We start from the raw sequence: 18,614 nt of genomic DNA, 5'->3' as shown, positions 1-18,614 counted from the left end.
GGAGGCCTTGGGCTACAACAAGCTGTGATGGCTGTCAGTCGAGGCTCATCCAGAAGGTTCTGGGGCGCACACCTAGATGGCTTATGTTCTTGTTTATCATGACAATACTAGTTCCACTATAAGTTTGAAGGCAAAAGAGTACTGGGATGGGATCACCCCAGGAACGATGAAGGTCCGGCTGCCTTCCCTGTCGAGGAGAGGCATGGCTTGTTAGACCATGTGCACAGACATCTGTGAGGAGGAGCCCTGCACCGCTCCGTACTGCCTGTTGTCACAGGCGGCCGCCGTCTGCTGGTTGCTGGAGGGAGGGCTGATCATGTGCATCCCGTGATCCATCCCTGTGGAAAGGTATTGCCTCTCTCCAAAGGCCCCACTGGACGGGGAAGAGCAGAGTAAAGTGCTTTGGGAGGTGGTGAGTTTCTCTGGGCTCGCTGCCAGCCTGGGGGAAGCAGGGAAATTGTATCCATAGAGGTTGTAGGGATTGTGCAGGGAGAAAGCGTTGTAGGAGCTCTGCTGCATGTGGCCACCACCAAACATGTGTGAAGAGGAGGAGGTGGAGGCAGGGTTGCCTGCTTGCATGACATACTGAAACTGGGAGCTGGGGAAAGATCCCAGCTGGCCGCTGTACGCCTCCATCTTGCTGTTGCTGGGCAGGGAGGAAGGAGCCGGCATTCCTGAGATCAAGGAGGGAGTCCTCTGAGGCATGAAGGTGTCGGAGGGCTGCGAGGCAGAAGCGGTGCTGCTCTGCAGCCGGTTGTATCCTCCATCGCTCAGCCCTGGGTAGCTCTGCAGTGCTGCCATGTTGCTTCTGGCACAAGGAGGATAATCAGACAGGTTGAGGTTGCAAAGCTGACTCTCCCGGCAGCCAACATTGAAAGTGTTGGGGGCCAGATGGAAGGCTGGAGGAGAGCAGGATGGAGACAGAAGGTGAGAAGAAGCGGATGGTGATGGGGTCCCCGTGCTGGAGGTGGTTGGGGATGTTCCTGTGCTGCCTCCTGCAAAACAAAACACATGGGAGGATGTTCAGCACCTAGAACCACATCTGCAAAATGGCACAGCCTCATTGAAAAACAGCTTAGTTCAATAAAGAAGCAAGGGTGGTAAAATGGCCACTGGAAAACTCAGCCTTTCTTGGCAAGGGACCTCACTTTATCAGTAGCATCCCTTGGTGTTTCCTTCTGCTTTTTTGTTACGACTGCTTTTCAACAGATGTTTTATTTCCTTTTGAAATGGAAGAGGAAAGCAAGCCTGCCACAGAGTAACCCAAGGCATTGGGAAAAGCTGCGAGGAAAGACGACTCCGTCAGTCAAGAGACCTGCAATTTACAGGCATGTTTATCTAGTTCTTTTAAGGGGAAGGGGGAAAAAAGGGGAAAAAAAGAAAAAAATAATAAAAAAAAGAAAAAAGGTAATTTCTCCTCTCTGCTGGTCTGCAGGAAGACCACCAGCCAGTGAAGTGTATGGTCTCACAGCAAACACGCTTTATAATCTGCTCAGGGGCTTGAGGTGGGAAGTGGCTGAAAGTGTGCTGGACTTCTGCACTATTCAGCATTTTTGTCAGCTGGCTCAGGGTGCAGCAGCACTGATTCAAGCCAGAAGTAACACTAAAATGAAGGGTCACAGTTTCAAGCTACATCCTGCTCCACAGTGCGCAGAAAGGGGATGTGTCAGGATTTTCAATCATGTGCTTAAAATTTAAAAGGGATTCCATATGCTGTACCACTGATGTTAACAAAATATTGATATATATGCATGTCAGTAGTATCAGCACATTATACAATATTTATGCTGTGAATGGTGGAATTGACCATTCTGCACAGCAGGGATGCTCACATGTTCTGACCTGGGAAAATAATACTGTGTAATACTACCAAGAATGGTAGCAAACTGAAAGTAAGTGTTATGAAAAAGATGATGGCACTGAGCTTAACAATTCTGATCTTAACAAGAGATTATTTAAAGGCAACATTCTGAACTGGAGGAAGTTTCCTTGAACAACCAGGAAAATCTGTGCTTAAGAATTCAGTTTTCTGATGAAACCTTTTATTTTCATTTGATTATTCTCTTTGTACAAGACTCCCTTTCTGCATTAGGGCAACCAACACTGGAGACTCTTGTAAAAGGACCAGAGAAGTGCTGGTGAAAAAATTTGACCAGTGAATAAACAGACCCAGAGGACTGGGAGGCAGCATTTCCAACAAGGTTGAAGATTACAGATGAGAGGCAAAGGGACTTGAAAAGACAGTGTTTGAATGGGCAGATGAAATTTCACCAAGGCAGAGATTGCACACTGAGGATCAAAAATAAGGGACCACTTATTCTTGTATCACCTCATGGAAAAAAGTCCAGTAGGATTTTGAGACCAGTCTAGATCTGCAGGAAAAGGAAAAGGAAAAGGAAAAGGAAAAGGAAAAGGAAAAGGAAAAGGAAAAGGAAAAGGAAAAGGAAAAGGAAAAGGAAAAGGAAAAGGAAAAGGAAAAGGAAAAGGAAAAGGAAAAGGAAAAGGAAAAGGAAAAGGAAAAGGAAAAGGAAAAGGAAAAGGAAAAGGAAAAGGAAAAGGAAAAGGAAAAGGAAAAGGAAAAGGAAAAGGAAAAGGAAAAGGAAAAGGAAGAAAAAATTTGATGCAGTGTTGCTTGATGAAAAGAATAGGTGATGCTGGTGGTTAAGAGATGCAGTAGAAAGATGTGTTCTGTGTCAGTATATGATGGTGAGAATGAAAGTGAGATTATATCTGACTCTTTGTGGCACATCTAGGGAAAAACAGAATGGGGAGTGAAAATGTAACCTTGAGACATTCATAATATTTGTTATTTTTAATTTAATTTTTTTAAAATCCATATTCAGAAAAAATGAAGAAAAATAGCACTGGGTAAGCACAGCCCGGAGTGATTGCTGTTGAGCCAGTCAAACTAACAACAGGCAAATTTCTGTGTTGCTAAGTCAAAGCAGTGATTCCCATTACCAGCCTGGGGGAGGAATGCTTACCGGTTATTGCTGAGCCACTGACTCCTTTTGTCATTCATTCAGAAGCATAAAAGAGAGGCATTACATCAAATCCCCATTAAAGTAAATGAGAGAAATTGAATTTTAAAATGCCACCATGGACTCTGCATTCACTTCTTGACAATACTGAGGCCCTGAAACTTCCTCGTTTATTTTAGCTCCAGAGTTCAAAGACTTGTTGTGTAAGTTTCTAATTTAGCATTTATTTTAAGGGCTACACTTCCCTGATTCATTTAATGTCTCTGACAGACAACCTCGGGCTATTTTGGCTGTGGTAAGTAAAGATGGTGCCTCCTCCAGCCTTTCTCCCTGTCTCTGTTACAGGTTGTCAATACTGCAGTAGGGTCAGCAGAAGGGAAGGCTGGCCTCTACACAAGTAGTTCCATTGCACTCTGTTTTAGTTCTAATTGCTGATAAAGGTGAGATTGAAAACAACTACAGACATCATTTTTTTGTTAGCCCTGCTGTAAAGAGCACAATCTCTAACAGGGAGAACGACAGACAGCTGAATTAATGTAGAGTTTTCTAGCTATCCAAGCCCAAAATACGGGGGTCAAATAATCACAAAACAAATACAGCACAAAGTGAGATGTATTTAACCCACAGTAATCCTGCTTTTGACTCTTTACACTATTTATTTCATGAACAAATTGCAGAAAATTACTCCTTGCTGACAGTGTCTAGAGAATAAGTAAAAATGCATATGTATATATGTATGAGTATTTAATGACCTGTTTGAAATAAAATACATAGAATAAATTATTAAAAGCAATGTCTTAATGTCAGTCTTCCTTTGACCCAGAGCTAAACTTTATCAGCTCAGTAGGAGAAAAGTGCACACACCTGTTACCTCAAGCATTAGACTTTATTCATCTGCTGAGAAGCTACAATCCAGTCATACCCATAACTGAGGCTTTGGCTACACAGAGTAAGTTTTGTTTGTTAGCAGTTTCAAGGATTGCTTAATGGTTCCAAAACTGAGAATTGCACGCTTCAGGTCCTCCAAAGAGGGATTGAGTGATTCTGCTTTGAATAATCCCTATTTGCAGGCCAACAGGAAAACCCTGAAGTGACAACACAACAGTTAGGAAACAGAGTAAAAAAGACTTTTCTTTTTCTCTGTAATTTCAAACTGATGAGGAGGTAAGACATCCATCAATGGGAGCAAATACCAAACCTCACAATTCTCTTTCAAGAATGCTTTGCTACCAATTCCAACCACAAGCACAGGACACACCACACTTCTGCTGCAACAGAGCATAATGCAGAAGCAAGAAGTTCCTGATCATGCATAGAATAATCTTTTCACCTTTAAGTGGAACAGGAAATAATACAAAGCAAGGCCTGTCTCAGCTCATTCTCTTCAGACCAGCTCCACTGTGCTCTGAAGGACATTTCCTAGCCATCTTTACTGGCAGCCCTAAGTATAGGCCATACACAACCTGGACTTTTGTGAAGTGGTAACTTGGTCTGTAGTTGTTATAAAGTCAGCCAAATCCCCCTAGAGATGGCAGCAAGCCCAGCAAATATATCCACATCATACCACAGTCTTGGATACACAGATGTGTGTGTCATTTTAATGGAAGGCATGGATACAAACCAATCCAGTTAAACTGACACACAGAACTATGTTAGGTCTGGCTTAAGTCAACTGAAACCACATTTAAGCAAGAATAAAATGAATCCCTTGATAATTATCCTCTGTTCCTTTTCTCTACCCGCCATTTCTCCTGAAAATAGTTGCCAACACCACAATCATTTACCAGCAATGTCACAGTATCTCTCACCTCCACACTTACCATGATTCTGGAGTGATTAATTACTATTTTGAGCGGTCCCCAGAAGATTATTTTTTGGCTCTGCAGACATTGGTCCCACATATGTGTGGTTATTGAGTCACATGTGTATAAAATTGAAGGTTCAGATTTTCAAAGGCCCCTCCTTTGTATCAGAACCCTGCCTCACATGGCAGGTGAAAGTGTCTGTCCTCACAGTGTCCTGCTATTCTGTCTGGGGCTTAGCCAAGCAGTGCTGTCTTTGGGCATACAAGTGATAACTAAGTTGACCTTATCTAAAGGACAGAAGCATTTTCAGTGAGGGGAACTGGAGAAAGATCAAGTGCAAGAGAAGTCAAAATTTGCCAACTGGGACCAAGAAGTAGGGAAAAAGAATAACAAAATCATGGTGGAAGACAGGAAGACCATGTGGAAAGGGTGGGATGTAAAGGCAAACCTTCCTCTTCTTGTCAGCGAAGAGGACACCAAATATAAATGTGTGACACCAAATATAAATGCTATCTGTTCACCAGCGTCAGATACATGCCCACAAGGCTTAGGGAAGAAATTACAGGTTTTTCTTTGGCTATCAACAAGAAGTGTCATTAAAATATCACCTGAAGTAGCTTATGAATGGTATTTCCTTCCTGTCATGTGTGTCCATCTAAGCCTCAGTAATGGTCCTGTCTTCCTGTATGTTCCCAATAAACCCTTGCTTTTGCTTTTACCTAGACTAAGCCTGTGTTAAGGACAATTTCAGGGCAAACTGCAGCCCAAACATACATAGTCCACAGGTATGATGTAGCTTAAAATGAGGGATTGGAGTATTCTGGAAACATTCAGTGTGCCAGGGCATCTGAAATGCTACAGGGACCTCTTCCACAGAAGGCAGGTCACGTAGAGATCTTTTAACACTGCAGTGTAGATGGAAAATGCATCTGCCAGCAGCCAGCATTAGCCAAAGGAGCTTTCTGCCAACAGCAAGATAGCGTGGAGAGCATCAGTGCCAAGGGAGTCTGAAGCAATTGTGCGTGGAAAATTTTCTGGGATCTCTCTTACGAATGACACCATACTATTCACTTGACCCACAGCTTATCCCAACCTCCTTTATCTGAAAGGTGCACATAAATCAAAGTTTGGACTCCACTGCAGCATATTTTCCTTGCTAAAGTTTCCAGGCGTTGGATGCTACCATCACCTGCCGTGCCTCCGTACAAACCTCTTGGTCCTCCAAGTCCTTGCTCAGAGCAGAGCTGCCATCAGCACCACATACCTGAACATGCATGCCAGACCCTGTGCAGTGACAGAGTCTCAACAGACAGACAAGAGCTTTAGAGAAGTTTGGGCAGCTCAGTCACAGCCTGCAGTTCTCAGCATGGCTGGTCTCACACAGGGGTGACCTCATTCACTGTCACATTGCAAACAGATGTGGCTGTGTGTCCTCAGAGCTTGTGCCTCACTTTCTAACAAGAATGGGAACAGCAAAGTGGTTTGTCTTGAGACTTTACGTTTTGATGGGTCAGGCAGCACAAAGTTATTCCCTGAGTGCAAGTGCTTCTCAGAGAGTTTAGCCCACTCCCACCCACCAGCTAGCTTAGCTGGTGGCCAGCCCACGGCCCTCAGGCTGTGCAGAGCACACAGGACAGGGCTCAGCCCACAGCCTCAGCCAGGACATCTCTGTCACCTCCATGTGTGACCAGGACCTGATGTTTGGATTGATAGGTGCCCAACCTCACCTATCCATCTCCTGGAGGAGCCATGGCCCTGCTGACACCTGCCCAAGATGTTGGCATCTTCATCATGTGATAGGCATGTGTCCAAGCACCTGGGGGTACAGGAAAAAGGGACTGTGGCCACTGTTCATTCACCTGGCTCACAAGTCTCCTTCTGGCACCTAAATTGAGTAAATAAGCCCTCCTTAGAGGTAGTTTATATTCTCTTGGGCACAGAGCCATCATAATGCTCTCCAGCTTTCCAAATGGAGCTGGCCAGGAGCTGGCATGTGTCTGGCCAGCAAGGAGCCCAGAGGAGCCTGTCCATGCAGATGTACTCCAAGTCATTTCTGGAAGTTCTGGTTTTTGTGAGGACTCCACAGTCTTGGACACATAGGTACAAGGTCTTTTTAAAGCACAGGAAAGAGCAACTCTTACCAGTGTTTTGCAGTGTTCTGTCCTCAGACACAACAGTAAATGAATGTATGTGGCATGCATGCAGGAAAACAAATTAGAACAAAAAGGCAAATCCTACTCCCATTCTGTGCACTTGTACATACATGCACATTAAGTATGGCATATGAAATTTACTCTCTGCCTTCCAAGTTACTTCATTCTTGGTCACAGAACAAAAATTAAACTTGTTAATTGCCCAAGGATGGGAATCTGAGGGAGGAATGAGGACAGGAGGGAGGGTTTGTGCAGATTGCCAGGTGGTCTGACTGATAGATTACGAGGGCAGAGTGTGCCACTGTAACTATCTGATCTCGTGTCCTTTTGGAGCCAGGCATAGCACAAACCTGGATCCATTTCTGCTTCAAGCAGCACATGCCTCAGTTCTGCTTGATGTCTTCAGACATCTGAATGCCACAATATCAGCTGTCACTCCTGCTCTCACCTATCATGGCAACTTTTCCTTGCAAGTGTAACTGGCAACCTAACGTCTCTGCTCCCATTCCTAGCTTTCCAAAATTCAAACCTAAAACATTCAGAAGGACTGGAAGATTCTTCATCGCCATCACTACCCCTCTGAGTTCCCTCTTCACCATCTTGGAAAACTAAATGGCTTTGATGACTGTTCCTTGTCTTCTCACTAGGAAAGGGCAGGGTCACCTGGTCAGTGACATGCTGGACACTCTTCTAACTCCTTCCCTATTTTTAGAAATGAAAACTTCCCGCGTTCATGGGAATGAGAGCCATTTCTCTCTTCACAAAGTGTAGCTGCCTTTTTTCTCTCTAGAGCCCTTGGCCAATTATCAAATTATGAATCTGCTGGTAAAACCTTTAAAAGGCCCAAATGAGACTCAAAACCTATTGAGTGCCAAGTTGCTGGTTTGTAGAGGAAACATAAAGAGTGCTTTGTAGTTCTTTGGGATACAGCTCACAGAGCACATTAAAAAAAAAAAAAGATAATTACAGCAATAGATTTAAGGGGAAGAGTATATACTGTATGGCACAAAAGTGAGGAATGAAAGGAAATTTTGGCTAAGGTTAGCAAATTATAGAGAAGGACTTTTTAAATAAGTTTGCCTCAAATTACAAGAATCATTGGAATTAATAGTAGATCTAGAACAACTCAGAATAATACTTTACTTCCCTTTACATCTTACGAATTTCTGCAAGGCAAACTGAGCAGTCAGCAAGTTAGAGATAAAACTTGCCTCGGTCATCCTCCAAGATAAAATATTTTCAAGATTTAATGGTAAAAACTAACATTTTTTTCTAATGTGAACAAGAAGTGTGATTCAGAACATGTGATTTCCATTCCCATCCATACCTAGAGCACCAAGACAGCTGAGGAAAAACATTGAAGTACTGTGGCAAATTAAAGGAATATGTAATTTTCTATTCATAAGAAAATTATGTTCTACTCTTAGGAAACTGAATTTTCAAAGTGCCATTACCTACCTTTAGTAATTCATGTAAAATCTGATCACCACTCATCAGATAACAGAGACTTAGGCTTCAGTCACTGGAACTCAAGGTAAACACCTCTCTGGAGTAACAGAGCACTTCAGGCTCCTTTCAGGACATCAGGAAGTGGCACAGACTTTGACTTCCAGCTTCTCATGTCACATCTGGGAGGGTGTTTTAATTTTCCAGTGAAGCACCAAAAATGTCCCTTCTCTAAAGGAAAACTGTCTGCAGCTCAGCCTAGAAGAAGCTGGAACAGTTTGTTCCCTGGTGCTTTGTTTAAATGAGGCAATCTACGAGCCATTTGAAGCATGTAGCAGAAACCAGCACTTGATCCCAATAATTCTGGCAACAACCGCTCTGTTTCCAATCTACTCTTCAAGGTCAAAAGAATCAAGCAGATAATTGAGTCCACACCCAGCTATCTGACCTCTGCCAATAGCCTAGACTGTTTACAATTGATTTCGAAAGGGAAGCAGCATTCAGATTATCCTGGTGGCATTGCTGACTGAACTGATGGCTGCCTTTGGGAGGCAAGGGGCCAATCAGATGAATTTGTAGGTGGTTCAACCTCCCTTGGCGTGAACAGCTCCACTCTTTTGGGAGACACTATTTTTGGGATGTAGAATCTCAGATAAAGCCAAAAGGATCTTAACAGTTATTTACTTCTTTCTGCCTCCAGGTGCCTGTGATGCCTTCAGATGAAGTTCTGGAGGGCTCAGTCTTCCTTCCACTTGACACCAGTGCACATTTGTGTATTCAGGATTTTGTTTTCATCTGGGTGCAATCAGGGCAGCTCCCTGAGCACCACCCCCATGGGGGAGGAGTATTATACTGACTAAGTCACAGGCAGTACAGACAAACTTTGGCAAGACAAAGGTAGTGCCTGCCCAGAAAGGGTAATGTTTACAGACAGAGAAGCTGGAAAAGCAGCAACACCTCAGCTCAGGGTATCTGTCTCACTTCTGCTGATAGCCCCTGCAAACTAGGGGTCTGTCTGGAAACATCGTTATTACAAGAAAACATTGTTCCTTTCCAGCAGTAAATGAGACCTTTGAATCTCTTCCACATGGAGGAGTGGGAGCCTTTTGTGTATATCCCTGTTGACACAAGACTGCAGGTATTCCCCTCTCGGAAGGAGACAGAAGGATCTGTACTCAATCAGTTTGTACATGCATGCTGCTCTAGATAGCACCAGCTGTCTTACCAGCAAGGAAAACACCCCTCTTTCCCTCCAGTACCCTTGCAGACAATTTTCAATGCTAATTTCAAGAACCATTAAGGCAAATTTTGCAGACCCTCCAAGAGAAGGACTCTCTGCTCTCTAGCTCCAGTCCAAGATCAATGCAGATGCTCAAGTTGATGGAGAAGGGGTTGAATCTATGGCATCCAGCCTTTGGTGGAATTCCTGGCAAAAGCACTTATTCAAGAAAAAAGCCCATTTGAAGGGAAAGCTGTCTTGAGAGCTGACCAGTTTAAGATGTTTGACTCTTGTGGATTTGGTATGCATGTGTCAGAACAGCAATTTAATAACAAAGTGAATTTTTATGTGTTGCAAGCCTAGTGATAGATGACATCATGTGACTCTCATATTGGTCTTGAAATTCTGCTTAGGAGGTATTTCTTCCTACCAGCTGCCAGGGTACCTTTGATTTCTTAATAAGTCATCAGTTTTCGTAGGAAGCACTAGATACTGATCACTCTTCTAATGTTGCCCCAGTGCCTTTTTAGTCTCTATGTCCTTGCAAAACTTAGAGTTAGTGACAGTGATCTGCTCATCACAATATCCTGTGGGAAACTGGATATCACAAATGAGCCAGCAATAGCTCTTTTTACTCTTAGTGACATAACGCAGAGTTACTGGAACTCTGATTTTCTTTTTTCCTCTCCCTCTTTTTTTTTTTTTTTTTATGTTCCATTTTAAAATCAAGAAACTGAGCCACAAATTTTTAATAATGAGAATCTGGATGAGGTTCAGTCTAAATTTTGAGAATATATTCCAGTTAAAGGCTTTATTAGATTCTTGGCTTTCCTCACATCTCACTGCCATATGCATTCAATAACGCCAAGCTCCCTTTCTCACTGGCAGTAAGTAGACTGCAGTGTGGGTGATACTATTCCCCAGAAGGTCAGCTGCTCCTGGACTGCCATTTTCAGAGTATTTTGTGCAAAGGTTTTCTCAGGGGGGACTTCTTTCTTTCAAAACTGGCTGCAGATCTGCTCTGCTTGTGTCCAACGTGGTGCTCACTCTTGCAAAGCTGCGGATACTTTTGGATTATGCGCTCCAAAAGAGAGGTTTTGTTCTCAAGCCAGGGGATTTCACTAACAGAAGCATCATGTTCTTTCCCTTGGTAGGACAACGTGGTGACCACTCAGGTCACAGACCTGCAGGGACTTGCTGATGTGCTGTCCTCCAATGGCAACACGTGCAACTAAAGCTCATGGACCACGAGATTCAGCTGCACAAGGCATCTGCAACTGGGTGCGACATCAAACTCTCCAGTTTGCACGGCAGCTGAAACCTATCATTGTGCAGATTAGAAAGTTATTCAATCCCTGCATGAAACAGCTGCATCCAGCACACCAAGTATCAATTTGGGTGAGGCAGTGTAGCCCTTGCTCCACATAAAGCTTGGGCCAAACAAATGAGCAAAGCACTAGGATGCAGGTCGAATGGCAGAAAGGATAATGTGGAAAAAATTGTAATATCTTTAGATAATTGTATCACATGGATGCGTCTGGACTACTCAGTGCAGACTTGTGTTTAAAGAAACGATTAAGAACCTGGAAAAGTTCCCACTGAAAGAGAAATTAAACAATTGGTGCTATTCACTTTGAGAAGCACAGAAGGGGGAGATAAAAATCTGCAAAACAAATAAATGTATGGATAAGGTGGATGAGGGGAAATATGTCCTTAGCTCTTAACACCCCACAAAAAGGGATAAACATTTAATTAGAGCAGAAAACTTAACATGTCTTGAATGAAGCATGTTTGCATGCTTGCAGGTTACCAAGCAATCTCTACTGCCCTTGCTACCCTTTGTTCACACTGCTACTGACCACTTTGCAGTATTTTTGGGATTTGTACCTCTTAGGAACTGTACTAATTCATTTAGCTCTGGATAAGTTAGTGCTGGAACCAGACTCTACAGAGTAATTCTGGGAATGTCCTTACTGGAGGGCAGATTTGTACTTATCAGGTTTGAGGTCAGTCAGCTCCTCGTTTCAGAATACACATTAACTTTTCCAAACTGGCATGTGTGGCTGTAAATTAAACACTGTCCAAAAAAAATCATCACATCTATACAGTTATTTTTATCAGTCAAATCCGTAACCTGGCCAAATAATTCAGTTGGATTTGTTAGAAAAAATGATCTTAGAAAAGTCAGGTAGAAGTTTTATTTCATGAAAAAATTACCAAGTGACAAAAGAAAAGCTAAAAATCTGTAGAAATCCATAGCACAGAAAAATGTAGCTTGAAAGCAGGGAAGACACCATATTTATGCTGTTGACGCCCCAAGCTTTTGCTCCAGAAAATGTAATTTTTCCTATTACAGTAGGATGGATCTGTCTCCAGAAAACCAAAACTGAATTCCACAGTTCCTACAGAGAAACTGTTACAGCACATCCTTAAACTTGATGTATTTATGGAACCTACTGTATTTTTTCCTATCACCACAGACATATCTGATCTTATTCATTACTATTATTTATTCTTTCTCTTCTCACAGGCTGGACAACCATGGCTTGCTCCTCATCAGTCCTAGGCATGTGGCCACTCTTACTGCCCTCATCTTGTCTCTCTGCTGTAAGAACTCACTCCTCTTCAGCTGCAGTGGACACATCTACTCCCAAAAGTTTCCTGTAGCCCCCATGCAATTTCCCAACAAACATTTCAGTGGATAAAAGGAAAGGTTGCATTTCCTCAAATGTTTATTCAGAAATGTCACCTATTCACCCAGCTGTGATGAAAGCAGCAGGATCTAGAATTAAAGTATCAGTTTATTAAAAAAAAACAAAACCAAAAGTTTCTAATTCATAAATACACAAGGGTATGAGATGACACCATGCAGCTCAGAGCACTGAAGCTCCAGATGGGGCATAGGAGGAAACTCTGGGGCAAGTCACATCCGTGTAAAGTCTCGGAGGATCTGAGGCTCAATAGCTCAAGCTGATGTCAGCTCAAGAACAGCAGTGATTTACTCACCTGTCACCCAGCTCATGTGCTTGAAAGCAAGGAGACAAGGAAGTCTGGGCATGATATATCCTGGTTGTCTTATTAGAGGGAGGAATCACATGTGGCTTAAAGCCACCTCAGCATTTTTTTCTCTTTCTGCCAGCATTTCCAAGGACTCCATACTAGCATGTTTGCACTTACCTTTGGGGGCTGTCCCAGCAGCCAGAAATTAAAATAGAGCATGTTTGTACCTTAGCTTTGCCCCTATTTTTGAGACCAGAGTTCTCAAAAATAGGTCTCAGCTTGTTACAGCAATTACTGGAGGGATGAGCACTACGAGGGTCGGAATATTTCTGATTTATTATTTCAGATGGCTAAATGCAGAGCTCAAAAACCCTTTTGCAATGAGTTGTTACATTTTGAGATCAACCTGTGGACACAGTTTCAGTTAAGGGCTGCCCTAGGCTTTGTTGTCTCTGGTGCAGTGGTGGTGGTCTGCACAGGGCCTGCTGGTTACAGGGTACTGGCTTGCTTCCTGGTTTTTCAGCTGCCAAACTATATTATAACAAGCTAAAAATACATTAAATATTTTCCTTTCCTAATATTACCTTACCACGTAAGCAATAGTTGGACTTGCCACTAGGATGTTATCTGATAACTGAAGGGAGGGAGGCAGGGGAGCCTGAATAGGGGGCGAGACATTGGAGAGAGGCTGCTTCAGTGACTGTGACCAGGAGGAGAGGCTGTTATGTTTCTATTTAGGTGGGTGATGAAAACATTTCTAAATCCCTGCTTTAACCCATCTCTGACCGCATGCCCCACTGCAAGTGCTCCTCAACACAAGCCCCTGAGCTTGTGCAAAATCTCTCCTGCCCCATGCTGTGCTATTCAAGAAGAGTTGGGTGGTGAGGTGAAGACCATGCATGGGGAGTCTAACAGAGTTCACTGGAGTGTGCTCTGTCCTACTCCTGTGTTGTGCCATCAGAAAAATTATTTAGCAGATGACCTGGGCCCTGGGGTGTTGCATGTGGAACTGGCATGGGGACAGTCAGCAAGCAAGGAGAGATTCCTCTGCTGAACAGCCTTTTGGTTCTGCCTCGGTGATGGGCAGCCCTGACAGCCAGCACTGCTTCCCTACATCTGGAGGAGAACACATCATCCCCAGGTGAATTCAAGATCTGGAGGGAAGTTTTGGGGTATCATCAAGCTTGAATGTGAGAGACTGGAGAATCAGCTACACAGGGCAGGCATTTGGTTTTGATTGTTTAACTTTGCTGGTGACATATTTGCACACCATTTTGAATGGTTTCTCTTCTTGCATCTACATTGGAATAAAAGAAAACATATCAGGCTGCTGCCTTGATACCTCTTTCTCAGTGATCACTGTTTTTAACTAGAAATAGCTGCACTAAAGTCAATGGGAAAGACTTACACTGCAAAAAGCAAAATAGCAACATGGCCTGAAACTAGAGATGAAAGCCCTACTTAACAAATGAGATATGTAAAGGGCAGAAGCTATGAAAAGACACAGCATAAACACTTGGCCTATCCAATAATTCCTCCCAGATTCTTACTAGCAGAAAGTGTCTCCAGCAAGGCCACTGTGTTTTGAAATCAAGGTAGCATGACCCCAAAGGGAGACACATCCTTGGTCTCCTAAAGCGTCCTGAGGGCAAACACCCCCCCCTTCCCCTTGTGTTTGCACACAAATGGCAAATGTAAACTGTAAATGGAGAACAAAGTGTCTGACATGGTTGAGCATTTCCTCAGTCTTTCTCTGCTGTCTTCACATTTAACTCATGCTGTGTTCTTGGGCTGGTTTGCCCAACCCCAAAATCCTTCCTGCTCCTCCTTCTAGCTCTTAGGACTGTAACTCTAGTGAGACCAGCGAACCCAAGCGGTTCCATTGCACTCATAAGGCATGGCCTGTCCACTGTTTCCATCCCCGCTCTGCTCTGTGTCCTCTCACTTCAGCCAAGAGCTCAACAATGTGTGTGACATCCCCATTCCAGTTGCTGGACACACATCAAAGTGCATTGCTGCTTTTATGTTCCCTTCTCCTGCTCTTTCTATGGGTCTTTGCAATCTCTTTGTTAGCTCACCTTGCTGCTTCTGCATGGTGGTGAAATCTTCAAAGGTGAGAGTGCGCACAGGGGGCCTCCAGAAGGCGTAGGTCTCCATGATGGCCTCCAGCCCCGTCCTGTGCAAAGGAAAGAAAACAAGGAGTGACCAAGAAAGTCAATCAGCTGGGGATACAGGCACTGAGGAAAGAAGGCTCTGACCCTGCTTGGCAGGCTGCAAGAGGCCACTGAAAGGTCACCTTGGCATCTGTGAATTCCTCAAGTGAGTCTTCCCGCACAGGTGCTGACCACGAGAGTAAAATCAAATTTCCCCAGCCCAGGATTTCAAAAGCTCCTAACAGTCTTTCAATGTCTTTTCCTTTCTAGCAAGAATCTCAAGCCTTCTGTCTGCTTTCCAGGGGACACATGACTGTCAGCTCATCAAGGCATACTGAATTTATCACGGAGTGGCCCTCCACACTTTTTGGACGTAAGCTGTCATGCAAATAAAGGAGGCCTGGGATTCAGACTATGGAATCAGAGAGAATTTGTGAATTGCCTTTCCCTGCCACTTCACAGCTCTGGACACTGTTCTGAAGTGCTACAATAATCTATCAAAAATGGAGTATTCTTGGTTTTGTACCTTGACTAGAAATGCAGAAGATGCTCTTTCTAAAAGTTCAGTGCTATATCTGCTTTGGGTCCCTAACTCACCACAAAGACATCTCAAAGAGAAAAAGCCAAAAACTGAGTGAAAATTTTTCTTCTTGAAGGGCTGGGATGTCAGATTTTTTCTTGTTGTCACCACAAACTTCTAGCCCTGTTGAAGTCTCTTAGTGCCACGGGCTCAGTAAGGACATAGGTGTATTATCAAACCCAGGAAAAGTTCTCCTCAGTGGAAGCTGCACACCACTCTGTTCCCCATTCCTCACCTTCCCCTGCCTGTTTTCCCACAGTAGGTTACAGCCCTTGCACTGATGAATACCAGTAGAGATTCTTCATCAAATGTGAGAACATATCCCCTTTCAATGCAAAAGGCACAACATCCCCAGAGCCTCTCATCAGATGTTGAGCTGACACTGGAGCTGCCTTTTGCTTCTGAAAATGTCTTTCCGCACGTGCCTCCACTCACTCAGTTAACTTTCCAAAGTCTCCCCGGAAGCTTGGATGCTTTAAATACATTGGAGTTGGCAAACCAAACTCTGTATTTTAAGAGGAGGTTTAGAAGAGAGGTTGTTGCATGGTGTTTATTAGCTGCTAAGCTGTTAGAAGTAGAAACAGAAGACATCTCTGCATAGCAGTCTCACACTAGTGCTGAGCACATTACAACAAAACTATTTGGTTAATACAGTGGCCTCTGCCAGCTCATGGAGCTCAGAGGCAACAAGGCAGGGCAGAATTTGAACCCATCAGCTAAGCTGGGCTCTGTGTGCAAAAGCTGCCCTTTGACCACCAGTACCACCCCCAGGATTTCCTCTGCTCCCTGTGTGTGAAAATCACAGATGTTCATACTCCATCTGGTTCTCAACACACACAGCCAGGAAGAGAAAGGTACCTTTATTGCAGCCTCATGAAATGGTCCCCTGCCCAAACACCGAGGGAAGACCTTCTGGTACTGTATATCCAGGGGGCATTAAATGCCCTGAGCAAGTTGCAATGCAACCAGACCTGTTGTTGAAAGGACCTGCCTTGATGATTAGAACCACGTAATACATCAGAAATGCAGACCGAAAGTTCCAGCTGTGCTACTCCAGCTGCTCTGTGTCTGCCTCAGGACTGTGTGGGGAAGCAGGGAGGCCAACTTACTGAAAACAGTGGACACACAGTCTGGCTCACTCATTAGATCCCCAGTACACAACCCCACTCTGCACCAGAATCAGGCCTCTAGCTCTGGTCTCACAACTCCCTTCCAATAGAATCCAGTCCCTAATGGGAAGTGGCTCATGGAGACACTAAAAGCAGATCAGAGCTATTAGCCCTGCCTCTCCCTGGAGCCTACATCATTATCAGCTCAGCAACTGACTCACTATTCAGAGTTTCTACCTCTCCATCTAACACCTTCCCCTGCATCAATACAGTTCTCAGAGGCACTACTTAATTTCTACTTCTAAAAGAAAAGGAAAAAAGGAGACTAGGCAGGACATAAGAAAAAGAGGAAATAAAACAGTAAATTGGGAATAATATACTCCTTTCAAGGGTTGGACTAGACTGTGTCTGTGAGCTGGTAGAAGGTAAATGGCAGCACTGAGAGTGCCGGAGCAGCTTGGAAAGCTGCTCTATTCCTGCCCTGTGTGTCAGGGAAAGGAAAGATGCCAACACCAACAGGGACCTACCTCCTCCTGCTCCAGGGGAAGAGTTCTACAACAGCCCCCTTGCTGTGAACACAGCTCCTGTCACCCTTCCCTTTCCACACTGAGACTGCTGGCAGCAACAGTGAGGCCTTGCTCTGCAGTGCTGAGGGCAGTGTGGTGTCACAGGTACCTGAGGAATGGATGTCAAACTCCACAGCTGGCTTTTCCTGCCCCAAATGCAACTCCTTTACTCCCAGTTTGCATGTGTTGAACATGTGCATAAAACATCCTCTCTGAGCATGTGGGTGACAGAGCTCAAACTTATGTCCACTTCTCCTATGCACAAATGTAAGCATCTATATACTAGACCAATCTTTTTTCCCCATTAGTTTGTGGGTTTCTTTTTTTCTTTTTTATCTTTTGTTTCTGGTTTTGGGGCTCTTTTTCCCCGTGCAGAAAAAATGTTGTGGGTGTTTTTGAAATAGCTTCTAAGCAGAACACATCCTTCCTGAATTTTCACATCCTTCCAGGCATCAGACAAGATCCATGAGAGAGCAATTTTGTGTTCTAACCTGCTAGAGACCTATCACACTATGTATGGAGCCTTGCAGGGGAAAAATATCCAGTCGTGCTAAAAACATCTCTTGATGAGAAGGCACACATCACCTTTGTGTACTGATTTAACAACCCTATCCCTAGCCTTTCTTCTGTCTGCAATGTATTCCTGTTTTTGAAAGAAAATGTTGAGGTGATGAGGTGGAAATCAGAAAACTTAATCCCTGTCAACTCTGACAACTCTCTCTCTACAGCAGTTTGACATTGGTGTGCTCTCTTAGCAGAAATACTGGAGTACTGTTCTGTGTGTTCCACCCCCTAACAAGGAAAAGAATCCCCAGCTGGCCCATGAAGAGACATTTTGGGACAATAATAAATACTGACAAAAAAATAATTGTTTTCAGCATTTCTGAAGTGTCAGGAAATTTGGAGGGCTTTTGCTTAGGGTTGCTGATACCAAGTGTACTGAACATCATCCATGTGGCATCTACTTTCTCTTCCAAAGAACTGCAATGAAAAATTAACTTCAAACTACCTATCAGGCCATAAACCCTTCCCTCTCACACCATCTTTATGAAGGAAGTAAAAAAAAAAAAAAAGTAACAGAAGAGGTCTCACTGCCAGCATTTTTTAATAAGGTCAGTCCTTTAAAAGGTATCCAAAATTTGCTCTCTCTTTTTCATTCATTCTTTTATTTTTAGTGCTATAAAATTTTAATAATAGGCAATAAATGAAACAGTTCCATTGTCTGAAAAATGAAACGAGCTATCTGTGCACCTCCATAATCCATCCCATATGGCTGATCCTGCCATTCCCACTGCACGTAGGATTCAGGACATCATTTCATTGTTTGCTGAGGAAGCCAAACTGTTGGCTCCAAGTGCCCTCCTGGCTCTCTTACTCCAGACAAAGCTCAAAGAGCATTTCCAACACAAACAACGTTTATTCACCTCAGCTGCCCACATCTAAAAGAACAGTGCTGGTTTTCCTTCAACCCAGGGTTTTTTTCTTCCATCACCCTGTTGAGTTTCCTGACTGTTTTCCCTTCTGGCTTCCTCCTGGATAAGGAGCTCCTGCAAGCATCTCACTATCAGATGAACCTTACCCAGTCTCTAAAAATAACTTCTG

The 18,614-nt window shown here is 43.8% G+C and overlaps 1 protein-coding gene across 1 annotated transcript in view; it reads right to left on the bottom strand.

Moving 5' to 3' along the window:
- Positions 1-210: 210 nt before the first annotated feature.
- The window catches only part of TBX15 (T-box transcription factor 15), an 89,377-nt gene continuing 70,973 nt past the window's right edge, over positions 211-18,614 (bottom strand). The window contains exons 7-8 of the mRNA XM_063394271.1: positions 14,683-14,780; positions 211-995 (exon numbers count right to left, since the gene is read on the bottom strand). Coding sequence (XP_063250341.1) covers positions 211-995; positions 14,683-14,780 — 883 coding nt within the window. The remainder of the gene's footprint in view (positions 996-14,682; positions 14,781-18,614) is intronic.

The sequence above is a fragment of the Prinia subflava genome, chromosome 3 (genome assembly GCF_021018805.1).
Source record: "Prinia subflava isolate CZ2003 ecotype Zambia chromosome 3, Cam_Psub_1.2, whole genome shotgun sequence".
Taxonomy (NCBI): domain Eukaryota; kingdom Metazoa; phylum Chordata; class Aves; order Passeriformes; family Cisticolidae; genus Prinia; species Prinia subflava.
The sequence above is the reverse complement of the archived record's forward strand: the minus strand, read 5'-3'. Positions and strand labels throughout refer to the sequence as shown.